Consider the following 23,744-nt stretch of genomic DNA (forward strand, 5'->3'; position numbering starts at 1 on the left):
AGGGCATGTATGTGTGTATCTGGCCTCTTGACAGCAGAGTGCTAAACAGTGACCAGAGCAGTCAAGGTGGGGCATTGCGGGACACTTCCTGGAGGCCACTAAAGTTGACCTAAGTAACACAGTGTCTACACTGACGTGTCGACCTAACTACAACAACCTAAGCGCTACATCTCTCACTGAGGTGGAGTTAAAGTTGGTGTAGCGGACGAGTTACATAGGTGGGAGTGACATTTTAAGTTAGGTCAATGTAAGCTGCCTTGCATTGACCTAACTCTAGTGTAGACCAGGGCTATGTCACTTAGACAATTTTGAAAATTGTACCTGAGGTTAGTGCACAGACTTACCAAAGGTTCTACTTCCTTTGCTATATGCATAAGTGATTTTAAATAGTTTTTAGAATCATGAGAAAGCATGGTGCCTGACAGCAGGATAAATCCCTGCCATTACAAAAAGTACCACTGGTTCTTTAACATCCATATAGAGCAGACAAGATCTCAATTTTTAAGTCACCAGTAAAACCCAGACACAACAAACTGCATGAAATTCAGTTTCTCTCTTGTGAAACTGAATGGCTGAAGTCACTCTGCTGGATGGGATTTGAACATGTAGTTCCAAGGAATTTTGCTAAAACAGGCTTGATAGTTAGACCCCAAAGTAAGGCCCTGAGTGAGCAAAGCATTAAAGCATGTGCTTGAATTTTAAGCACGAGTGATACCACTGACTTCAATGTGATTAACCATGTGCTTTAAATTGAGCATGTACTTATGTGCTTTGTTGGATTAGAGCCTAAACCATCACCACTGGCATCTGAAGTTTAACATCTCTCTCTCCCTGTAGAACGAAACAGTTTCTCTTTTATTCTTCTATGTTTGTAAATATTTGACGAATTGTTTGTGAGAGGAAGGAAGTGTATAAAATCTGTGTATGACACGTCTAATCACTGAATTCTCACAATTCAGGTGTTTCAAATTTATTTGCTAGAGTGCTTGTAATCTTGTAAGGCTGCTGTTTGCACTATAAGAACATGTGCTAATGTTATACCAATAAAATAAAAACCAGCAGGATCTTATTCAAGGGCGTAAGGCAAAATGCCACACTTATTGTGAATCCAGAAAGAATCGTAGTAAGTAGTTAGTTATAGCTATAACATTCCATTCAATTTCATATTTATTCACACATTCATTCATAGACACACACACACAGTTTCTGCAAGGTTGTTATCATAGTTACCAGCCTTAGAGTTGCTCGTGCCAAGCCGCTGGCCAGGTGGCCTGGACACGAAGAGGGAACAGGGCCTTGTCAGATGCTCATCTGATGCTCCTGGAAGTTGGTTTGCAGAATCAGACCCCAAAGTTCTCACTTTCTAGAGTCCATTTTTATAGGAATTTCTTCCTATGCCAGTCTCTGGGAATTGATTCATCATGCTGTTGCTGAATCAATCAGCAGATGGCACATTCCTGATGGCTCCGTGCTGCCAGATGTTATCTTGTTCTTTGGTTCTCCCATCCTTGAGGCTGTTGGGTGGATTCCAGTCTGCCCTCCGGGGGTCCTCTGGTTATTTCCACTTGATGCCTTCTTTGGCCAATGGACACTGGATTCTTAGGCTGGCACCCCCCTGATCATTCATTTTTTATCTGCACCAAGCATCCATCCACATACATTCTTTTTCTCTATTTTAATCACAATTGTTAACAAAGCGAGATAAAGACAACAAAAGGGCGGGGAGTCTCTGTGTGCTGTTTCTGTTGTTACAAAGTATCTCTTTGAGTCTCTCTCTCTGTTGTGTGAGTTGTTGTTGTTACAAAGTATTGCTTTGAGAACAGACTCTGTTTTAGCATGTACTAACACAATTAGCAGCTTGCAAGTTTCACACAGAGAGGGAGAAAAACAGTAAAAACAAGAGACCAAAAACCAAGAGACCTCTTTGTTAGTAATACCCTGGAATTTAAACTATGGGGAGTCAAACTCATTTGTGATTTTTAACACAGAACTTCTTTAATATGATCCAACATAACACTAAATACTGTAGTAATTAGTGTACAATTAGTAACAGTAAACAAAGACTTTATTTTAAATGTTTTGTATGAGTATAGAGCCCTAGGGATTATCAGCCCTAGGGACTGCAGTCCCCCATTATTCCACAGAACAGATGCAACATAGGCCACAGTAGTGCAAGTTTCCTGAAACTGCCATGTCAATGTGTTCCAATCCTGCCCCGGAGGGGCCACATCCGGGAAAGAAAGGATAGTTCAGTCTCCGTGTTTTCCAATCCTTGGTGCCTCTGCGGAGGCTGCCCAAAAGTGCCAGTTATAGTGGTGATTTGTGTGACGTGTGGCTCCACTGGGAACTGGATAGAGGCCAACACTTGATCTCCACAGGCCACCAAACAGCCTTCACATGGTAACAACTTTTGATCACCACTGACATGGGCTGCATCATAACTGGCAACAGGGCTGTCCTTAGGATTTATGGGGCCCTATCCCCGATGGCAACCCGTGCTCGCAGCCCAGGGGCGGGAGGGAGAGTCAGCAAAGGATACCGAGTCACCCGGCCAGCCTCCTGGTGGAAGAGTGTCACAGTTCCCTGCAGAGACCCCTGTACCTTCTCCATCACGCAGAATGTGCGGCGCCGGCACAGTCAGCTCTGTGAATACGGCCCCTGCCTAAGGAGACTGCAGTGCACGCTGGGTGTGTGGGAGCCGACCCTCTCTTACCTGATGTCATGGGCAGTGGGTGAAGCTGCTGCTTGGGGAGGCTAGCTCCGCAGCCCACCTCTTCTGCCTGTGGCCCCACCCATACTCCACTCCTGCTCCACCCAGTCCCCGCCCTCCCCCACTGTCTCCCTCCTCTCTTCCCTCCCTCACCCTACTCACCCCCTTCCAGTTAAATCCCTGAACCCAAATGAGGCAAATGACATTTGAAAAAAACACTTCTGCAATTTCTTTCTAAAGAAAATGGAGCATGTTTTCCACTGCATGCCAGATGGTGAAGAATGGACATGCAGAATGTACCTAATTAAAAGCACTAAACGTGGGAATAAAAAATGTTAGTCACAGGTTTTTTGATATGCCCTGAAGTTTGTCAGAGATTTATTTGCAAAAACTTTGTAGTAAGAACGAGTCAGCTGTCTTGCTGAATACAACATTAGATATTATGGAATACATGATGTAGCTCTTCTCTGTTTTACATTTTCTTAATCAGTATTTCTAAGCTGATTTTATATTTTAAATGTACTCTTAAACCTTCATAAAGTAATCATTCCAGATTACTACATATTTAACACACTGAAACAAAGACATTATTTTAAATTAATCAGTCACAGAGGTTTAGTGTGTTCATAACAATGTTCATTGCTTTTAGAAAAAGGGATCACTAATTTACTTTGTGTGATCTCCATAACAGTAGACATGTTTATGAAATTTCACCAACTTTAAAAAATATTTTCCAAAGATTTTAGGCATAACAAAGGATTTTATATCTTACTAGGTACTGATTTTGCTGGAGGGTTCTCTTAAAACTAGTTCACCAGATAGTCAGAAGTAAAGAAAGTGAAACTTTGTCCAGCTATCTGAAGGAAAGGGGTGTTATCCCTTTAAGGGATCTCTTCAACTGAGTGTGGGGGGAAGGGGTGAAGGGAGAAAGAGATGGACAGAAAGGACAGGAAGTCTTTGATACGGGATGTAGACCTGATGTAGTGCTAAGATACGGGATGTAGACCTGAGGTTAAAAAGGATTCTAAAGGGAGCGGGAAAGAATCCCCTAATTATCCTTCATGTGGGAACAAATGATACGGCTAGATTCTCACTGGAAAGTATTAAGGGAGACTATGTTAGGCTGGGGAGGACGCTTAAGGAAATTGAGGCTCAGGTGATCTTTAGTGGGATTTTGCCTGTTCCTAGAGAAGGGCAACAAAGGTGTGACAAGATTATGACTATCAATAGATGGCTTAGGCAGTGGTGCTATAAGGAGGGCTTTGGGATGTATGGCCATTGGGAGGCATTCATGGATAGAGGACAGTTCTCTCGGGATGGACTTCATCTGAGTAGGGAAGGAAATAGACTTCTAGGATGGAGGCTGGCACAACTGATTAAGAGAGCTTTAAACTAGGAATTTGGGGGAGATGGTTGGGAGATGTCCAGGTAATCTCCACGCCAGAATTTAGCATAGAGTGGAAAGAAAATGAAGTAAGAGTGGATACAGCTGTAGGTAGGAGGAAGGGCAGTGTAGATACAAGTCTAATAGGTTATACTGGTAGTAAAATAACCGTGCCTAATAGGGTACAGAATGTGAGTGAGGCCAAACAGCAAAAATTAAGATGTTTGTACACTAATGCAAGGAGCCTAGGTAACAAAATGGAGGAACTAGAGTTACTGGTGCAGGAAGTGAAACCAGATATTATAGGTATAACAGAGACCTGGTGGAATAGTAGTCATGATTGGGCTACAGGTATTGAAGGGTATGTGCTGTTTAGGAAAGACCGAAATAAAGGTAAAGGTGGTGGAGTAGCACTGTATATCAATGATGAGATAGAATGTAAAGAAATAAGAAGCGATGAAATAGATATGACTGAGTCTGTCTGGGCAATAATTAAATTGGGGAAGAAAACTATTAGAGCCTCCCCTAGGATAGTGCTTGGGGTGTGCTATAGACCACCGGGATCTAATTTGGATATGGATAGAGCCCTTTTTAATGTTTTTAATAAAGTAAATACTAATGGAAACTGTGTGATCATGGGAGACTTTAACTTCCCAGATATAGACTGGAGGATGAGTGCTAGTAATAATAATAGGGCTCAGATTTTCCTAGATGCGATAGCTGATGGATTCCTTCAACAAGTAGTTGCTGAACCGACTAGAGGGGATGCCATTTTAGATCTGGTCTTGGCGAGTAATGAGGATCTCATAGAGGAAATGGTTGTAGGGGATAATCTTGGCTCAAGTGATCATGAGCTAATTCAGTTCAAATTGAATGGAAGGATTAACAAAAATAAATCTGCAACTAGGGTTTTTGATTTCAAAAGGGCTGACTTTCAAAAATTAAGGAAATTAGTTAGGGAAGTGGATTGGACTGAAGAATTTATGGGTTTAAAGGTAGAGGAGGCCTGGGATTATTTTAAATTAAAGCTGCAGAAGCTATCGGAAGCCTGCATCCCAAGAAAGGGGAAAAAATTCATAGGCAGGAGTTGTAGACCAAGCTGGATGAGCAAGCATCTTAGAGAGGTAATTAAGAAAAAGCAGAAAGCATATAGGGAGTGGAAGAAGGGAGGGATCAGTAAGGAAAGCTACCTTATTGAGGTCAGAATATGTAGGGATAAAGTGAGACAGGCTAAAAGTCAAGTAGAGTTGGACCTTGCAAAGGGAATTAAAACCAATAGTAAAAGGTTCTATAGTCATATAAATAGGAAAAAAACAAAGAAAGAAGAAGTGGGACCGCTAAAAACTGAGGATGGAGTGGAGGTCAAGGATAATCTAGGCATGGCCCAATATCTAAACAAATACTTTGCCTCAGTCTTTAATAAGACTAAAGAGGATCTTAGGGATAATGGTAGCATGATAAATGGGAATGAGGATATGGAGGTAGACATCACCATATCTGAGGTAGAAGCGAAACTCAAACAGCTTAATGGGGCTAAATCGGGGGGCCCAGATAATCTTCATCCAAGAATATTAAAAGAATTGGCACAAGAAATTGCAAGCCCATTAGCAAGAATTTTTAATGAATCTGTAAATTCAGGGGTTGTACCATATGATTGGAGAATTGCTAACATAGTTCCTATTTTTAAGAAAGGGAAAAAAAGTGATCCAAGTAATTATAGGCCTGTTAGTTTGACATCTGTAGTATGCAAGGTCTTGGAAAAAATTTTGAAGGAGAAGGTAGTTAAGGACATTGAAGTCAATGGTAAATGGGACAAAATACAACATGGTTTTACAAAAGGTAGATCGTGCCAAACCAACCTGATTTCCTTCTTTGAGAGAGTAACAGATTTTTTAGATAAAGGAAACGCAGTGGATCTAATTTATTTAGATTTTAGTAAGGCGTTTGATACTGTGCCACATGGGGAATTATTAGTTAAATTGGATAAGATGGGCATCAATAGGAAAATTGAAAGGTGGATAGGGAATTGGTTAAAGGGGAGACTACAACGGGTCCTACTGAAAGGTGAACTGTCAAGTTGGAGGGAGGTTACCAGTGGAGTTCCTCAAGGATCAGTTTTGGGACCAATCTTATTTAATCTTTTTATTACTGACCTGGGCACAAAAAGTGGGAGTGTGCTAATAAAGTTTGCAGATGATACAAAGCTGGGAGGTATTGCTAATTTAGAGAAGGACAGGGATACCCTACAGGAGGATCTGGATGACCTTGTAAACTGGAGTAATAGGAATAGGATGAAATTTAATAGTGAGAAGTGTAAGGTCATGCATTTAGGGATTAATAACAAGAATTTTAGTTATAAGCTAGGGACGCATCAACTAGAAGTAACGGAGGAGGAAAAGGACCTTGGAGTATTGGTTGATCATAGGTTGACTATGAGCTGCCAATGTGATATGGCTGTGAAAAAAGCTAATGTCGTCTTGGGATGCATCAGGAGAGGTATTTCCAGTAGGGATAAGGAGGTTTTAGTACCGTTATATAAGGCACTGGTGAGACCTCACCTGGAATACTGTGTGCAGTTCTGGTCTCCCATGTTTAAGAAGGATGAATTCAAACTGGAACAGGTACAGAGAAGGGCTACTAGGATGATCCGAGGAATGGAAAACTTGTCTTATGAAAGGAGACTCAGGGAGCTTGGCTTGTTTAGCCTAACTAAAAGAAGGTTGAGGGGAGATATGATTGCTCTCTATAAATATATCAGAGGGATAAATACCAGAGAGGGAGAGGAATTATTTAAACTCAATACCAATGTGGACACAAGAACAAATGGATATAAACTGGCCACTAGGAAATTTAGATTAGAAATTAGACGAAGGTTTCTAACCATCAGAGGAGTGAAGTTTTGGAATAGCCTTCCGAGGGAAGTAGTGGGGGCAAAAGATCTATCTTGCTTTAAGATTAAACTCGATAAGTTTATGGAGGAGATGGTATGATGGGATAACATGGTTTTGGTAATTAAATATTCATGGTAAATAGGCCCAATGGCCTGTGATGGGTTTTTAGATGGGGTAAGATCCAAGTTACCCGGGAAAGAATTTTCTGTAGTATCTGGCTGATGAATCTTGCCCATATGCTCAGGGTTTAGCTGATCGCCATATTTGGGGTCGGGAAGGAATTTTCCTCCAGGGCAGATTGGAAGGCCCTGGAGGTTTTTCGCCTTCCTCTGTAGCATGGGGCACGGGTCACTTGCTGGAGGATTCTCTGCTCCTTGAGGTCTTCAAACTACAATTTGAGGACTTCAATAGCACAGATATAGGTGTGAGGTCTTTTTTAGGAGTGGTGGGTGAAATTCTGTGGCCTGCATTGTGCAGGAGGTCAGACTAGATGATCATAATGGTCCCTTCTGACCTAAATATCTATGAATCTATGAATCTATGAATCTTTGGAAGCAAGTTTTTTTTCTGTAGTAATTAAAATGTGTGTTTTAGATAAGGGTGGTCTTTTGAAGGATTTATTTAAAAAATATAGGTCTGAAGATCCAAGCATTTAAGGCTAAAGATGGTTGTGCATCTGAAAAGCTATGCAAGGATTTTTTAGAGATGTGATTTTATAATCTTCACCAACTCACTAATGAAATATTTTTAAAGCAGATTTTAAACTAAGATCCTGTAGACATGTTCTGAGTAAATATTACTGTTTTTGTCAGTAAATTCAGAAACTGACATTATATACCTGGAGGTTGGCAAATGCCTGTTAAATGGCTTCATTATGCATCCGATGAAGTGAGCTGTAGCTCACGAAAGCTCATGCTCAAATAAATTGGTTAGTCTCTAAGGTGCCACAAGTACTCCTTTTCTTTTTGCGAATACAGACTAACAGGGCTGTTACTCTGAAACCTGTCATTACCACTTGAATGGCTCTTTAACAATTTCAATGTTGTGCTAAAAGGTCTGGCAGGCAGGAAGGCTTTTTCACTTTTAAGTTACTAGATCCCCTCCAGAATAAGAAAAGGAGTACTTGTGGCACCTTAGAGACTAACCAATTTATTTGAGCATGAGCTTTACTCCTTTTTGCGACTACAGACTAACACGGCTGTTACTCTGAATCCAGAATAAGAGTCACCAGGCTGCTGCAGCTGTCTGTGGGAGCCTGCAGGAAGGGTCAGAACAGGGATAGGAAGATCCGGGACAGTGGACACTAAGACCCAGTGGTGCCCCAAATGTTCAGGTGCCCTACACAGCCGCTATGCCTAAGGGCAGCCCTGACTGGCAACCTAGACTGGCCCAATTTCCTGTGATTGATTCCTCAAGCCATCTACTCCCCCAGATAAATACATTCAAACCAATAATGACTTTTGAAATCCGAATTCCCTTAGCTTCTCAGCCCTTACAAACTTGCTCATGTCTCCCAAAATGTCACTGATGGTTGTATTAGACTTTTATTTATTGATGATCTATCAACAGTTACATTTTTTTCTTCTCAATAGGCTTATAAACTGGACAAAACTAGTAAAAATTTCTTTGATGTAGGAGATTTCCATAGTCCTAAAATGGATGATTTCTATGATAGGTAAGTACTAGTGCACATGGCTACTGCAAGGAGAAGTAAATGACTTATTTTTGTTATGGCTGAAGTGAGGATAAGCTAATTTTCTTATTATTGCTTTACTCTTGCTAAGAAGAGACTCTAACCATCATTCCATTATGAGGTACCTTTTTCTTTGCACTTGTTCCTAATTTCTTTCCTAGTAGCTGTGTCATCAGAAGCCCCAGCCAATAAGAAGACTTAATGACATCTCTTTGGGGGAACTTTTCCCCCAGGATCAACATGTGGATATCCTTCTACCTGTATTGACCTTTGTGGCACCATATTTCCCCGCTACAGGTCCTGCAGCAGACACTCCATAGATCAGGGTTCATCTGTGGGGAGATCGCAAAAGTGAGGTTCAGGTGACATAAGTGTTCCCTGATAACTAATGATAAATGTATTAAAAAGTGCATTCAGCCTGTATTTGCATGGAGCCCCCTTCATATTGGTTCCTCCTCTTGGAGTGGAATTCTAAGGGCAGCTGCCAGAAAGGGGAAATGCTGCCAGTTTTTGAAAGAGGGGCAAGAAGTCCTGTAGATGGAGCAGACCCACAGGACCTGTTGTAATAATTGTGGTCTATCAGGCCTACTTTAATTGTTAGCCTACTTGGTGAAAAGTGGGTAAAATTTCATGAATTGTCACAATGATCTGTTGTATGAAACTGATTAAGAAAAGATGTGAGAAGGAGACAGACTGAATTTCTTTAAACAGAAAGGGTCTACTAATACCACTGAAAGATTGTAACTGATAAACAAGAGGAGTTGAGAGTTGGAAATCAAAGAACCAAAATTGGTGTGTCGGAAATTAGGCCTAATTGGTGGACAAAATAATGAGAGGCTGGATTATTCCACCCACTGCCTTTCTTGGTCCTTTATAAACAGACTTTGGAGGAAAAACGGGGAAATTTTTACCATCACCACAGCTGTGTTGGGATTGTTGCCGTGACATCAGACTTTGGTACTCTAGTGGGGATATTTGACCATCATCATTACATGAATGAGGATCCCAACCTGATATATGTGAGATTCTGCTTTGTCTTCCCCTTCCTCGTATGCTTCTTTCTGTCCTGCCCCCTACCCCATCTTCCTCCTGTCCCTCTTTCTCTCATTCTCTCTCTCGGCTTTTCATCTGATCCTGAAATCAGCTGTACTGCATGACACCAGCACAATGGGATGAGACAGCCCATCCAGCTCTGCTGAGCCTGAGAAGGACCAGTGAAGGATGGGGATCTGACCAGAACAACCAGATGATTTACCTGAGCGGGGAGGTGAGCTGAGATACGGAGCAACAGTTGTTGTGGCTGATTTGTCAGCCCAAAGCATCTGTCCATGACTGACCAGCTGCCCTGTATTCTGAGAACATCAACAAAAGCCATATTTCACCCATCTTTATGATCTTATCTCCCTTCTGTGTCTATCTGTTTTGCCTAAAGCAACAAAGTGACTAACATTTCCAATTTAGAACTGAGCAACAGAACTAACCCCTTTCTTCCCTGCTATGAAGGACTGTTTAATTGAATAAGAGACTTTAGCCAATATTCAGTGTCTCAAAATAGAGACTTTGACAGGTTTTGAGTACATCTATTTTGCATAATCAGTTTCAGTGCTCTTTGCCTTGTTTTGATTCTTTTCTTTTTGTATGTTTCAATAAATTTCTAACCTTTGGTGTGAATTTTAGTGTGTTTGCTCTAGTAAAAGTAGGCTGAGGTCTTTGTATACCGAACTATGAACTTTGTTTAAAACCGTTTAATGTTGTACAGTGACTGGGTTACATTAACACCTTTGAGCCCTTTAATCCATCTAAATTAATACAACAGACCTCTGTTCAATCCCAAAGAATCTGAAGATTCTGGTGGCGAAAACCCCAGCTCATTCTGCCAGGGGGCAAACTCCACCTCTGAAACAGAATAAGCTCGCTCTGGGGCATTTTTTTTGAGATTTCTCCTGTAAGAAATTAGGAGGGTGAGCCAGTTGATGTCTTCAATTTGAAGTGATGTATCATGGCTCTCCCTTTTACGATCAGTAATGCTGGTCAGGGAAAAAATGACAGCTTACTTAAATGTTGGTAAAATGTGATGTTTTAAAAGTTGGTTCGAGTGTGTGTGGCAGTGGGAAATTTACATAGAAGTTCTCATTCCTAGAGACAGAAACACAGATCTTTGCTGTTATACCACCAAGTTGGGGTGGGAGTGGAATCTGTTAATTGTTACTCACCTGATATACAGTAACCCCCTCAAAATCTCCCCTCCCTCCAAAAAAGATTCATTTCAGCTCTGAAGCTGGTTTTAGCTGTCTATCAATCTGTTTTCTTTTCAAAGCTTTTTGAAAGGGAATATTACATTCTCAAATCATCCTGTTTGCTTCTAGGGATGTGGAAATTAAAGCCACAAACTGGAACCAAATTTAAAACTCTCCTTAAACCTGAATAGACCACCTTTAAGGAGAATTATTGTTGCTTAGTTCTAGAGGTTTTTATTTTGAGCCTAAAATATCACCTGTCATTTGGTTTGATGAGCTTTGTGAGTAGTTGTCTGCTAAGACTGAGATGAAGAGCAACATGCTGTTTTTGAAAACTTTGTTTCTTAAACAGCATGCCCCATTACATACGTGCAACATGACTGCAAATTCACACACACAAATAAAACAGGAGACAGAAACCTCTCTATGTAAGTTATGACTTTGTCAATAGTCTGCTTCTTTTTCAAGAAAAGGCGTACTTGTGGCACCTTAGAGACTAAGGTGCCACAAGTACTCCTTTTCTTTTTGCGGATACAGACTAACACGGCTGCTACTCTGAAACCTTCTTTTTCAAGGTCACTGCTCCCTGAGTCTAACTAATTCTAGAAAGGGCACCATCTAGGGACATACAAATCTAGTGGGTGGTGAAAAAAGGCTGTGATCCTCTTCAATTCTGCAGTGCTCACAAATCAGACCTGATCACTTCCAGCCATTCAAGCGCTGAGTACTGTTCCAGGAAAGGCTATTGTGTGTCTAGTTGTCTGGTGCAGATGGCTTGTAAAAGAGTTCATATGCTGCAGTCCAAGCACATGCTTCAGCTAAAAGCTGTTTGACTAGTGACTTGAAACCAAGCCCTATAAAGTGAAAGGTCAGTGAATTATATAAATGGAATGGTTCTATAGTTAATGCTGAAGGTAGCTGTGCATTACATTACCAGGCAACAAACAGGTTCCAGAATGGAGCAATGAATAGTGCACCTAGTGAGGGAGCAGGACTGTTACCAAGATAAGCAGCAAGGCTGTTACACTTGCAAGGATTCAAAAAGTGGGAAGTCTTCCTGTTTAAATCTTGAAGTGGCAACAGCATATTTGATAAAGATTAATTTAATTGTTATTTTCTTCTTGTTTATGTCAGAGACTGTTTTTAAAAACTGACTATTCATTTTATGCTTCAAGACAAAACGGATATTATTTAAGGGAAAACTCCCACCACTTTCCTCAGTCCAGCAATCTGAAAGTTCCAGATAAAAATACATCTGACCATCTGAATAAACTGTAAAATGGATCTCGCAGGAATCTTTTTCTGATCTCTTTTGCTAAAAATGTGACAGGCAGTATGGGAGAAAGTATGAGATACTGGATAAAATTTTCAAAAGTGACTTAGACTCTTAAGAGCCTAAATCTTATTAAAAGTCAGTGAGGCAACTGCCTAAATCACTTAAGAGAATAGGACTTATACTTTATGCACTTTTGAAAGTTTTAACCAACTATTTATGTAATGTTTCCACAGCTTAGCCCTTCCATTTCTGATCTTTTTTTAAAAAGTTATTTTAATGGATTAGAAACAGCATAAACTAGGAGGTGGGCAGGGGGAGATTTCAGCAGAGGATAATTTGAGAGCTAGGAATAAAGATGATGTAGGGCTTGAGGAAAAGAGGAGCAGAGTTGAAGAGGAAGCAAAGACTCCTGGGGCAGAGGTTGATGGAACATAAGTGCCACATGTGGGGAGATGAGGGCATGAGGGAGGAGAAAAGAGAGGTGCTGCCAGGTCATGTTGGAGAGGTGCAGGGAAGATGAGCCCTGGTTTTGAGTCAGGCTAGCTGGCAGGGTGAGAAGCTACAGCTGTTCTATCTGATGCAAACTGGGGGAACTGGATGCTGGAGAGACAAGCAGTGGAGAAATGTTGCAAACCTTTGATCACAGAATGGCCCTGACTGCCACTAAACTGGCGCTACAAAGTAACAGATTTACTAATCAGAAGAAATCTTTAATGTTCAGTTGCAAGCAGGTCCTGGCCTGAACATTTGGCTAGCAATGTTAATGGGAACATACGATAAGGGATATCACCTTGAACCAAGTGTAGTTTAAGTTTTAGCAGTAGAAAGTGCTTTATCTTTATTTCTCTTGTAACCGTTTCTGACTTTAATGCCTTTTAACTGTACTCCCTTAAAATCTCTTTTTCCAGTTAAATTCGTTTTATTCTTTGATCAAAACTAATCCAATGTTGTGAATTGGGTAACTCTATGTAAAGTAGCAAACTATTGTATATTGATCCCCTACAGGGGCAAAAGACCCAAAATATCTGAACTGTCCAGGAGAGGGCTGGACAGTGCAGAACACACTTTTTTGGGGGGGGGGGGGGTAGGATTTGGGACTGAGAGCATGTTGGGGTCACCCTGCAAATGGCAACCTAGGTTGGTGAAAATCAAAGTGTAACTGGATTGCAGGCTGCAGCTGTACACAGATACTCAGGGTGTGACCTGCATGCTGTTTTGCTGTTTCTGAGGGGCCCAGGTTGGGAACTACAGCATCAAAGCAAGAGTGACAGAGCCCCTCTCTTGTGTGGCTTGCACCCTGGAATATCCTAGCACTTTTTTTTTTAAGCAAGATGGCTGTTAACCAGCAACAGGGTGAGAAATACTTTGGCCAGAGATCAGAAACTCCTCCCAGTCAATGTTTAATCTCCAAGGAAAGCTCTGGATCTCAGTTGTTCTTGCTTATTACTGCTAGCAGTTGTTTGCAGGTCGGATCATTGCAGTAACATATGCAACAATTCTTTGTACGTACAGACTGCAAATTCAACATATGAGAATTCAGCTTCTGAATATGACAAGGCTGAGGCACAAATACTTCATAACCATTGTTTTTTCCACATTGCCAGCCTGAAATTGTTGCTTATGGCTGATAGCCCTGCTTCTGATTGCTATATAATTTATGATGTCTGGTTGCTATGGTTACTGCTCTATCTAGAAACCAGTAATTTTGTGAACAGTTACAATAAAGCTAAATAAGGGAATGAATAATCTGCAAATTTAACATTGGTCTAAAAAACAACATTTATTTCTGTCTCTGTATTTAAGCAGGGCTTACGAGTACTGATTCCACAGTAATAGGGCTCCTGAGATGATACACTGACATGAGGGTCATTTGTTTTTTGGTGAATCAAGCTATTATAAAAGGAGAGCTCATACTTATATCAAACTAATAATAGAAGTATCAAAGAGCTGAAACATTACTCTTTTCCAACATAATTCATTATATTGGAATATGATTCATTCCTTCATTACCTCAGATTTGATCTAATGGTTCAGTGGCCAGGTTCTTTAAAGCTATTTCCCAGTAGCCTCTCCGTGAATTTAGAAGCATTAAATCTTACTAAATATTTCAGTGTTGAAGGGTCATGTGGCCTTTCTGCAGTTACGGAAGAAATACACTCCACTGGGAACTGAAGCTAGAAAATAAAAACTCTGGACCAGAGCTTTTTGGGGCAGGAACTGGGTTTTTACTACTTTCTGTAGTACCTAACAAAATGTGACCCTGATCATTGACTGGGGCCATTGGGCCCTATAAATAATAATAATAATAAAAAATAATGTACCTTTCCTTGGTGACATCCCAGAGATGGGGAACAAAGGATCCAGAAAACTCACTGAAGTTTTATGTTCACTCTTCCTCATGAAGGGGTATGTAGGTGGCTGGGACATAGTCCGCTAAACCTGCACAGCTGGGGAATCCAGAGGATACTCTTTACTCAACACTGCCTGCCCTCCCTCCCAGTGCTTCAGAGGCTGTGGCCACACCACCTGCCCTCCTGGTCCTCCTGGCACGCCTGGAGTAGGGGCTGGCAGCCACGGTAGGGGGTTCGGGGGGAGGGCTGAAGGGGGGGCTTTGGGTGGAAGGGGCATGGCTGGGGGCTAGTTGCTAGTCCCAGCTTGACTCAGGCTTGGACCCTCCACCCCTTTGGGGTCCTGGGACCCTGAATCCCAGCCCTGAGTTAGTGCAATTTGTTTGTAGACAGGGGAAGGAAGAAGAGGGCTAAGCTTGAGCCTGAGTTCAAACGCTGGGCTTACATTGGCGTATAGACATACCATCTGTGACAATCTTACCCATAAAAAGGATGAGGAGTACTTGTACTTTGCTGATACAGACTAACACGGCTACCACCATAAAAAGGATGTCACTTTAATCAGTAACCTCAAAAATTAGAATGCCGTATTTTTAAAGATGAAGCAGTTGTGCTATGTGCAGTCAAACAAAAATGTATAATTCCTAATTAAACAAATAGCATCTTCATTAAGAGTCTAGTGCAAGGTCCAAGTACTCTCTGGCAAGCAGGACCTATGTTCTGTGCAAAGTCACTGGATGTGGCAGTGCTCTGGCAGAAATTTCTGTGGTATCTTCAGAAAAAAAATTAAAATGGAGATTTTTATTGAATAAAATATAAAAAAATAATATAATGATGTAGTTCACACCATTCAGCACTATTTTTCATCCTGTCCGCAAACTCGAGAAGATGACATTGCATTGGTTTACACTTTGTACATGTTTGTGCCATGAAGAGTACAAGATGGAAGGCCAGCACTGCAAAGAATGCAGTTAAAATTGTTTGGGGTTACCTCAAATGTGCATGACCATACTTTCAAATGGTTGGATTTCTTTTAACTTTTAACTCTGAATTTCCTGATTTTCTCCTTTTTTTTGTTACTACAAAATTCTTAATTTTTTTTAACCCTTATGTTATTGATGTCTGTCAACCTTAACTCCAGTTTAGCCAAGTTTTTCATCTGGGAAATAAAAATAAGCATGATTTATACTATCTTCTGTTTAGTTTAATACAAAAGTTAAGTTAAATGACCACACCAAAGAGCATATATTAACATCTTCATTCCAGGGACTCCATAATTAAACAGTGAGATTAATGAAGGTGAATAGTCAGGACAGAAAGTGCAACATTTGATATAAGCAGGAAGAATTGCTTGATGTAGTAAAGCAGTGGTTTTCAACCTGTGGTCCACAGACCCCTGGGGGGTCCACAGACTATGTAAGGGGCCCACAAAATGATGTTGTTACCATAGAACAGTGGTTTTCAACCTCAGGTTCTCAGACCACTGGGGGTCCACAGACTATGTTTAAGATTTCCAAATGGGTTTGCACCTCCATTCAAAATTTGTAGGGATGAAAAAAGGCTGCAAACCACTGTAGTAAAGCATAAAAAATGTTTGTAACTAGGTATGGTACACATATTGTAGTTTGATCTCGTTTTCTGTCTGAACCGTGAATCTATTGAATGAATTATAGAGAAAGTTCTGCTATAGCGTGGAAAGAGACTTGTTGACTAATACGTCTTTTCTCTTTCTAAGTTCTGATAGGTGACAATTTATTTAATTGCAATCTTTGTTTCACTGTAATGTTAGAACATTGATGTGCATGACACTTAAAACCTAAAGATGACTACCTCCAGGAGAGTTAGTCTGATATTGCACATGTAAGTTTATTCTAAAAATGTATGTTTTAGAGCTGTACTTGAAGAGCCATGCACACACACACACTAAATAAAACGTGATAAAGAATGCCAAATATGTAGAATACTTGTGTAATAGCTTACAACATGCTAAAACCTGAAAAGAGACTATAATAAAATAATATTCATTTATAAATTAATACAAAATAAATATTAATCCAGCTTTTAGTAGCACTTAATTCTTTTTTGAATGAGACTCCATATATCTGAGTTGGCACTTCTTTGTGCAAAATTAATAACCTAATTTGTCTGGTTTGGGGACAACTTGTGGGGAGAACAGGAAGGAAATGAACCCACATAATGACAGTAACTCCTAAGAAAAATATTAAGTGGCTTTTTTTCTTTTCTGATGTCTTACAGATTCCTATGGTCACTCAATGTTCCTCACACAATAATGCAAGTCAACTTGTTGGCTGGAAGTTCATTCACTACACAGTTACCATCTGATTGTAAGAGCATTGAAAGTGTTTTTAACTACTTTGGTGCAATGATCTGTCTGTTGCGCCTTCTGTGTTTAATATTACTTCTCCTCCTCCAGCCATGTTGTTAGTTTCCTTTTTTTTAATCAAAATGACTGAAAGTTGATACAAATTTTTCAGGTCGAAACTAAACATTTCATTTTGACATTAACAAAACATTTCAATTTTTTTTTGTTTGGTCAGAACTATTCAGTGAACTCAATATGAATTCATGAATGGTTTCAGGTGACTCGAAACTATATTTGTCAGCAAATAAACTATTTGAAAAATGTCATTCAGCTCTAGTTGTAGGGGCCCTTTGACATTATTAAAAGCACAGTGTCATAAAAGATAAAGCCAGCAGCATCCCTTTGCCTCAAAACCCCTCAAATTAAAACATTCCCTCCAGATATGGCCTGGCATCCACCCAAAGCAGATGGTCCAAATCCTTTTTATTTGATCTGCAATGTAACATGAAATTTCCTCACAATGGGAGGAACTTGTATCAGCCATCAAGTGTTGACAGCTCAGTTTAACTAGACTGGCCACTGCTCCAGACTAATATGCTGTGATGATGATGGAAAAGTAATATTTATTTGCCTCCTGTAGTACAAGATTTAAAAAAATATTTATGGTGCCATCACTCATGTTAGAAATGGACCATTTTTGTTGGCCTTGTCTACACACAGATTTTGTACCAGTAAAACTGTGTTAGTAAGGGATGTGGGGTTTTTGCCAGTACCTGTATAGTTATAGTGGTGCAGTTCCCTAGTGTGGATGCAGTTATACTGTTATAAGGGTGCCTTATACTGCAGTAGCTTATTTCCCTTCCTGTATCTGAATAAGCTGTATACTGGTATAAGCACATTTGTATTTGTATAACTGCATCCACACTAGAGGGTTGTACCACTTTAACTGTACCGGTATAGTTAAAGTGGTACAACTTTTCTGTATACACAAGCCCTACAACAGGAATCACTATTTTTAATGGACAATATTTCTTTGTAATGTAACATTATATTTACTTATTGCTAATTAGTCAATGAAATTGTAATTTTCTCCTCAAAGGTCTCTGATGATCTCCCCCCCCCCCCAGCTCTACCTCATCACTGCTAAGGATCTTTATTGTTGCCACTTTTATTCCAGCTGAGGAGGGCTGGAGGAAGCCCCTTTCAGATCTCCTTTAAGCAAACAGTTCTCTGTAGAGAAACATGAAGCATTTCTTACCCAGGACTCAGCATATTACCACTGCAGAGCTCTCAGTCTCTACCTGCTAGACTGTGAGAGACCTAGCATTGCACCGTGATCTATTGCCTGACAATGTAATATACCACTAAGCCCTGACTTCACCACAGAGTATTTACAAATAGTTATAGATACCTATGTGGACTTCAGCGTAAAGTTTTTACTTATCTACTGATTCCTTCAATACAGTGAATAATTACAATGAAATATGTCTTCCAAGTTAAAATCAAGTTTAAACTAATCAACCATCAAACATTTTTTGATTATAAGATACTGGGCTAGGTTCTCCAGTTCCCTTTGTGTCACCCAGCTGGCACAAAGGGACCAGAAACCTCCCATTACTCCCCAGTGGGCATAGAGCTTGTAGAGTTGTCATCTATGCCTCTCTCTCTTGCAGTCCCCAGCATAGGGGGCATGTTGATGTGCGGGAACAGAGAAGGGTGAAGGGTCAGTAGCTAGAATTTGATATGTCCACCTTACAAATCCTGCAACTGATATTACCAAATTCTGGGTTAAAGGCAAGTTGGGCAGTCCTTTCTAAGTCAGTTTCCCCCACAATGGAACAGGACCACACTTTAAGCAGTGGAAAATATGTTCCAGCAATAAAAGATAAAGGTCTCTGCACACTGTCATAATGAAAATCTTTGAGGCCTCACAATCCTGTGAATTTTCCAAAGAATAATGCACTCCTTCTGAAGATGAAACTCTCTCTCTTTCTCCAGAGGACTCCCCCTTACTATTTTAAATGCTGACTCTGCTACTGTGTAAACTAGTTATCATTATTTCCACTCTGCAACATAATTTTAGACTCTGGTCTGAATATCAGCACCATTATGAAACCACTTTAAAGTAAGATAGAGAGTAAGTTATATTTTTCAATATACTGGACATTTAAGTTTACTTAAATTCAGATGTTTGTTCTGAATTCACTACTGATTTTATAACGCAGCACATGCACTTTTTCAAGAAATATATTAGTTCCCAAAACCTTTCTTCTAAAACCAGTTGAATTATAGAACTTCATGTTTCTCAGAAAGTCTCTTCTTCCCAAATCAGCATTTCACAGAGAGAAGAGAATGGACTTACTTCCCGGGCAGAGAGCGGGGTCGTTTGTCTGTAGCACTTCAACCAGTTATCTTGACAACACTGCCTTTGCAAAGAGGGCATCATATGGAAAGGCATTGAAGGATTCTGGTTTAAAATTGAACGGTAATGATTATACAGATTGTTACTGGCTAAAAATAACCGCTACCCCCTCCCCCAGCCCAGTTCTTCTTCCATTATAACACTCTCTGTTCTTATTTTTTATGAATCATTTATATAGTATTGCAGATGTACATGGTGCTTTATGGAATATAAACCAGAATAACTCTTGGTCCCTGTCCCAAAGAACTTTTTAATAGACTGGAGATTGGAGAGGATGGAATGGGAAGGTGAGAGAGGAGAAAATTACAATGGGTGGAGTTCAGGGGGAGAAAGGTAGATTTGGGAGTGATCAGCTTAAAGGGTGACAGCTGCAATACTTTGCAGATATCATAGCTGGAAGCGTGGGACAAAAAGTGATTCTCAGCTTTTTTTCACCCATGACCATAGTCTGTTTCTTGCTGGAACCCACCTAACCCTCACAATCCTTTGTGGGTGAGTTGGGGTGCTGGCAGGAAAGGACAGAGGCTCTGTGTACTAAGCAGAACTGGTGAGAAAGTCCAGTATTTCCTTGCAAACGTCAAATTGGTTATACTAAATTAGAGGTATAACTCTTTTTGTGCTTAAAGAATGATCATGATTTTTTTTGCTCTAAGAGCCCAAGGACAAATGATGTTTTTTCAGGGGAAATTTTAAAAAAGGCTCATTAGTAAATGTTTCTTTTGATGAAAAACACTAGAAAATTTGAATGACCCATGATAGATTTAACTCGGCTATGTCTACACTATGGACCTTACCGTGGCACAACTGTACCACTGCAGCTGTGCCGCTATATGTCTCCTGTGTGGCTGCTCTGTGTCAGTGGGAGAGAGCTCTCCCGCAGGCATAATTAAACCACCCCTAATGAGCAGTGGTAGTTATATCAGCAGGAGAGCGTCTCCTGCCGACAGCGCTGTCCACACCGGTGCTTTTGTCAGTGAAACTTTTGTTGGTCAGGGATGTGTTTTTTTCACACCCCTGACCGAAAAAAGTTTTGCCAACAAAAGTGCTAATGTACACAAAGTCTAAGTTCAATTGTTAAAGTGTGAAATAGAAGAAGGAATTTCCTTAAGTCATACCTGAAGTGAAAATCTAAGTTAATTCTTAACTATGGAGTTCCTCCATAAAACTTTTTATTTGTATCATAGTAGTATTTTATTTTTAATAGTTAGCAAAAGGTAAGGAATTAGAGAAGTTTGTTTCTATGATTAAAAAACACATGAACACTCTTTTGGGAGATTTAAAAAATGTATAATTCTATTAAGAGAAAAAACTATTTACCACTAATCAGTGCAAAACTGTGAGAGCAGCAACTGATGAAAATCTTTGCACCATATTAGTGCTTCAAACCACGCGGAAACTGAGAATACTGATGTACTGATGATGACCAGGAAAGGCTTGGACTGAGCCCTTACAAGCAGAGGTGGATTAAGATTTATTGGGGCGCTGGGCACAAAGAACTTTTGGGCCCTCCACACCCAGGGGCCCAGGGGCACCAGAAACATGCCATGCCCACCCTCCTGCTGCTGCCTCCTTTGCAGGCCGTTCACTGAGGTGAGTCAGGGGGTGGAGCATCAGGGAAGGCGAACGAATCCCATTGACAAGGGAAGAGCTCAGCCAGCTGCCCTGCTGCTTCCTCCCTCTCCAGGCTGCAGGGACACAGGGAAAATGCTGCTGCCAGGGGGAGCACTGCCTCCTCGCTGCTGGGCATCTTGAGAAATATAGGGGGGGCACGTGACCCTGCATGCTGGGGTGATCAGCTCCCCCACCGCGAAACACCAGCCTCTCCCCAGTGCAGGGCAGTGTCTGAGGTGGGCCCTGCCCCTCCTCTTCCCCCCAAGACCCCTAAGAGCGACCCAGAGTGCCTGGGCCACTGTGGGAAGCCCCAGACCTTCCACCTTCCATGGGTGGCACACGCCAGGGGGCAGAGACAGGGGATGAAGGCTGCTCTCAGGCCCCCCTCCCAGGGCAGGTGGAGGGTCCAGGACTCTGCACAGTGGCTTGAGCTCCCTGGGCAGCTCTTTCCTTGGCCAGGCTCCAGCTTCCATCCTGGCCAGACAGCGGGGCCTCAGGGAGAAGAGGAGGATCAGGGGCTGGGCCACAGTTCCGGTGCTGGTGGCACTCCCCTTTCTACACAGGTTCCAGTGCTCCTAGGGCCCGCAAATTGTCCCATGTGTTAATCCACCATTGCTTACAAGGAAATGCCCATGTAGGTCCAGGAAACTCCATGAACTTTGCCTTCCAGAGTTTTCCTGAATTCTTCCATTGAGAGATAGGGTTTGCCCCAGTGTGGGACAAACACAAATACCATGAACCTCCAAGATCAGTGCTGGTCCTCCAGGTCATAGGGGCATCTTTGAGGAACTCTGGGCCCCTGAATCAACTCTGGGTTCCTGTATCTCTGTCCCAGCCTTAGTGGAGTTGCACTGCAAGGGACTCCCTAGTTGGCCCCTCGCTCCCCACCCTTTAAGGATATGTCTACACTACAATTAAACACCTGAGGCTGACCCATGTCAGATGACTCAGGCTCATGAGGCTTGGGCTAAGGACCTGTTTAACTGTGGTATAGATGTTTGGGCTTGAGCTGTGTGGTGTGTGTGTTTATGTGCATCCACCACCCTAGTTCCACTCCTGCTCACTTCCCAGACCTGCCCTCATGGATTCCTGAAACAGTACAGATGTTGAGTCCAAGAGAAGGGGGCAAATACTGCTATGGCAGCAGCTGACCCTTTTCTGCATAGAGAGGGAGAGATCCATGTGCAGATGGTCCTTTCTGCAGGCAGATCCTAAACTTTTGATCTGGCCCCATTTTACCCACAGATTACATCTAGACTAAAATGCTGCACAAGGAGATTTTGAACAGGAGCCCAAGCTGCATGTAAGAATTAGATGGAGAATCAACATGCCAATTTATTTAGATTATAATTTCATCTCTGAAGCAAATGTGAAGGACCTTGCCGATAGAGTGGGAAGCAAAGTTGCCTTCATAGCTATTGCTGTAACAGTGCTATCATCGCCATAGGTGTCACTGGGTTTACATTTAGATTAGATTAGAAAACATATTCATATAAATACAATTGGAGCTTTAACTATTATGTTCTGTGAAAGTAATCAGAGAAAGGTTACAGTTTATCTTAACAGTGGAACACATACAGAATTATATGAGAAAATTCAGAAAACACTGCAACTAGCATATCACAAATGTGAAACCAATGCTGAAGTACGAAAATGAGCTGAATCCTGCACATGGTTATATGTTCCTTAGGCAGCGAGATTTCAGAGAGGATTCTAAGAATTACACGGGCAGCTTCAGAATGGTCAGAAAAGAGGACATCCTGTAAATCTGTGAAGGAAGATTCACAGACAACAGAAGCATCAACATCTGGCACCCTTGCATGGTAAAAATAATCCCTTGTCTGTGAATGTGAAGTATGGTTAAATACCTCTGTGGGCAAGTGCAAATTGATTAAATAGTTACTTCTGCTTTGTGTGCATGTGTGTGTGCACAGGACTTGGGCAGAGAGGGGGTTGGCTTATACATGTAGAGCGTTTCATACGTAGATCTTAAGTGCTTTATGAAGAAAGGTTAATGTCATTATTTTCAGTTCCTAGAGGGGAAAATGACTTGCCCATGGTTACATGACAGAGCCTGGAATAGATTCATAGGGTTTAAAGCCAGAAGGGATCACACCAGATCATCTAATCTGACCTCCTGTACATTACAGGCCACCACCACCCAGCACCCTCACACTAAACCCATCAACCAAAATGAGACCAAAGTATTACAGCCCACAGGAGACTAGACTATTGTGTGCCACAGGCAGAGAATAGGAAGAACTGAGGTGCACCAGTGCTTGTGGCCCCCACAATGGCAGGGAAATGATTAAGTGAGAAATACCCAGATAATCTTAGGAAGTGACCCTGCCTCGACATGCTGCAGAGCATGGGCAGTGGGTATTGTAAGTATGGGGAGGCTGTGCCTCCCCAAATAGCCTACCATGGCCCCGCCTCCAGGCCAGCATGCCTCCTGCAGGGACTCAGGGCCGCCAGGGCGTCTGGTGCAGGGCCGCGCTGCCTGCCCGGCACTCTGGGGCTGGCTACCCAAGCACCGGGACTGGGGGCACTGCAACTGCACTACCTGGCCGCCTGAGCACCAGGGCTGGGGACGTGGCGACTGCACTGACCAAGGGCTGTGGGCACTGAGACTGCGGTGCAGTTGGGCTGGGACCTCGCCTCCCCTATCACCCCCAGCTGTCCCGCGCTAGGGCCGCAGTGGGGGTGCTTTGGGCTCCTGCAGGGGAGGGAGAAGTAGAAGGGAGGGGAGGGGCCTTGGCCACAAGGGGAGGGGGCGAGGGATAGCCCGGCCGCCCATGCTGCAGAGGAAGGCAAAAAATCCCCAAGGTCACTGCCAAACTAACCTGGAG

The 23,744-nt window shown here is 41.8% G+C and overlaps 1 protein-coding gene across 3 annotated transcripts in view; it reads left to right on the top strand.

Annotated features, from left to right (window-relative positions):
• The window catches only part of LOC140905226 (uncharacterized), a 78,892-nt gene that overhangs the window by 44,969 nt on the left and 10,179 nt on the right, over nucleotides 1-23,744 (top strand). For 2 of the 3 annotated variants that reach the window (XM_078851143.1, XM_073328115.2), the window contains 4 exons: nucleotides 8,578-8,660; nucleotides 16,796-16,884; nucleotides 19,195-19,347; nucleotides 22,586-22,718. In XM_078851143.1, coding sequence (XP_078707269.1) covers nucleotides 8,578-8,660; nucleotides 16,796-16,884; nucleotides 19,195-19,347; nucleotides 22,586-22,718 — 458 coding nt within the window. The remainder of the gene's footprint in view (nucleotides 1-8,577; nucleotides 8,661-16,795; nucleotides 16,885-19,194; nucleotides 19,348-22,585; nucleotides 22,719-23,744) is intronic. The other variant, XM_073328117.1, reaches the window with a different exon arrangement.

The sequence above is a fragment of the Lepidochelys kempii genome, chromosome 1, assembly GCF_965140285.1.
Source record: "Lepidochelys kempii isolate rLepKem1 chromosome 1, rLepKem1.hap1, whole genome shotgun sequence".
Classification (NCBI taxonomy): Eukaryota; Metazoa; Chordata; order Testudines; family Cheloniidae; genus Lepidochelys; species Lepidochelys kempii.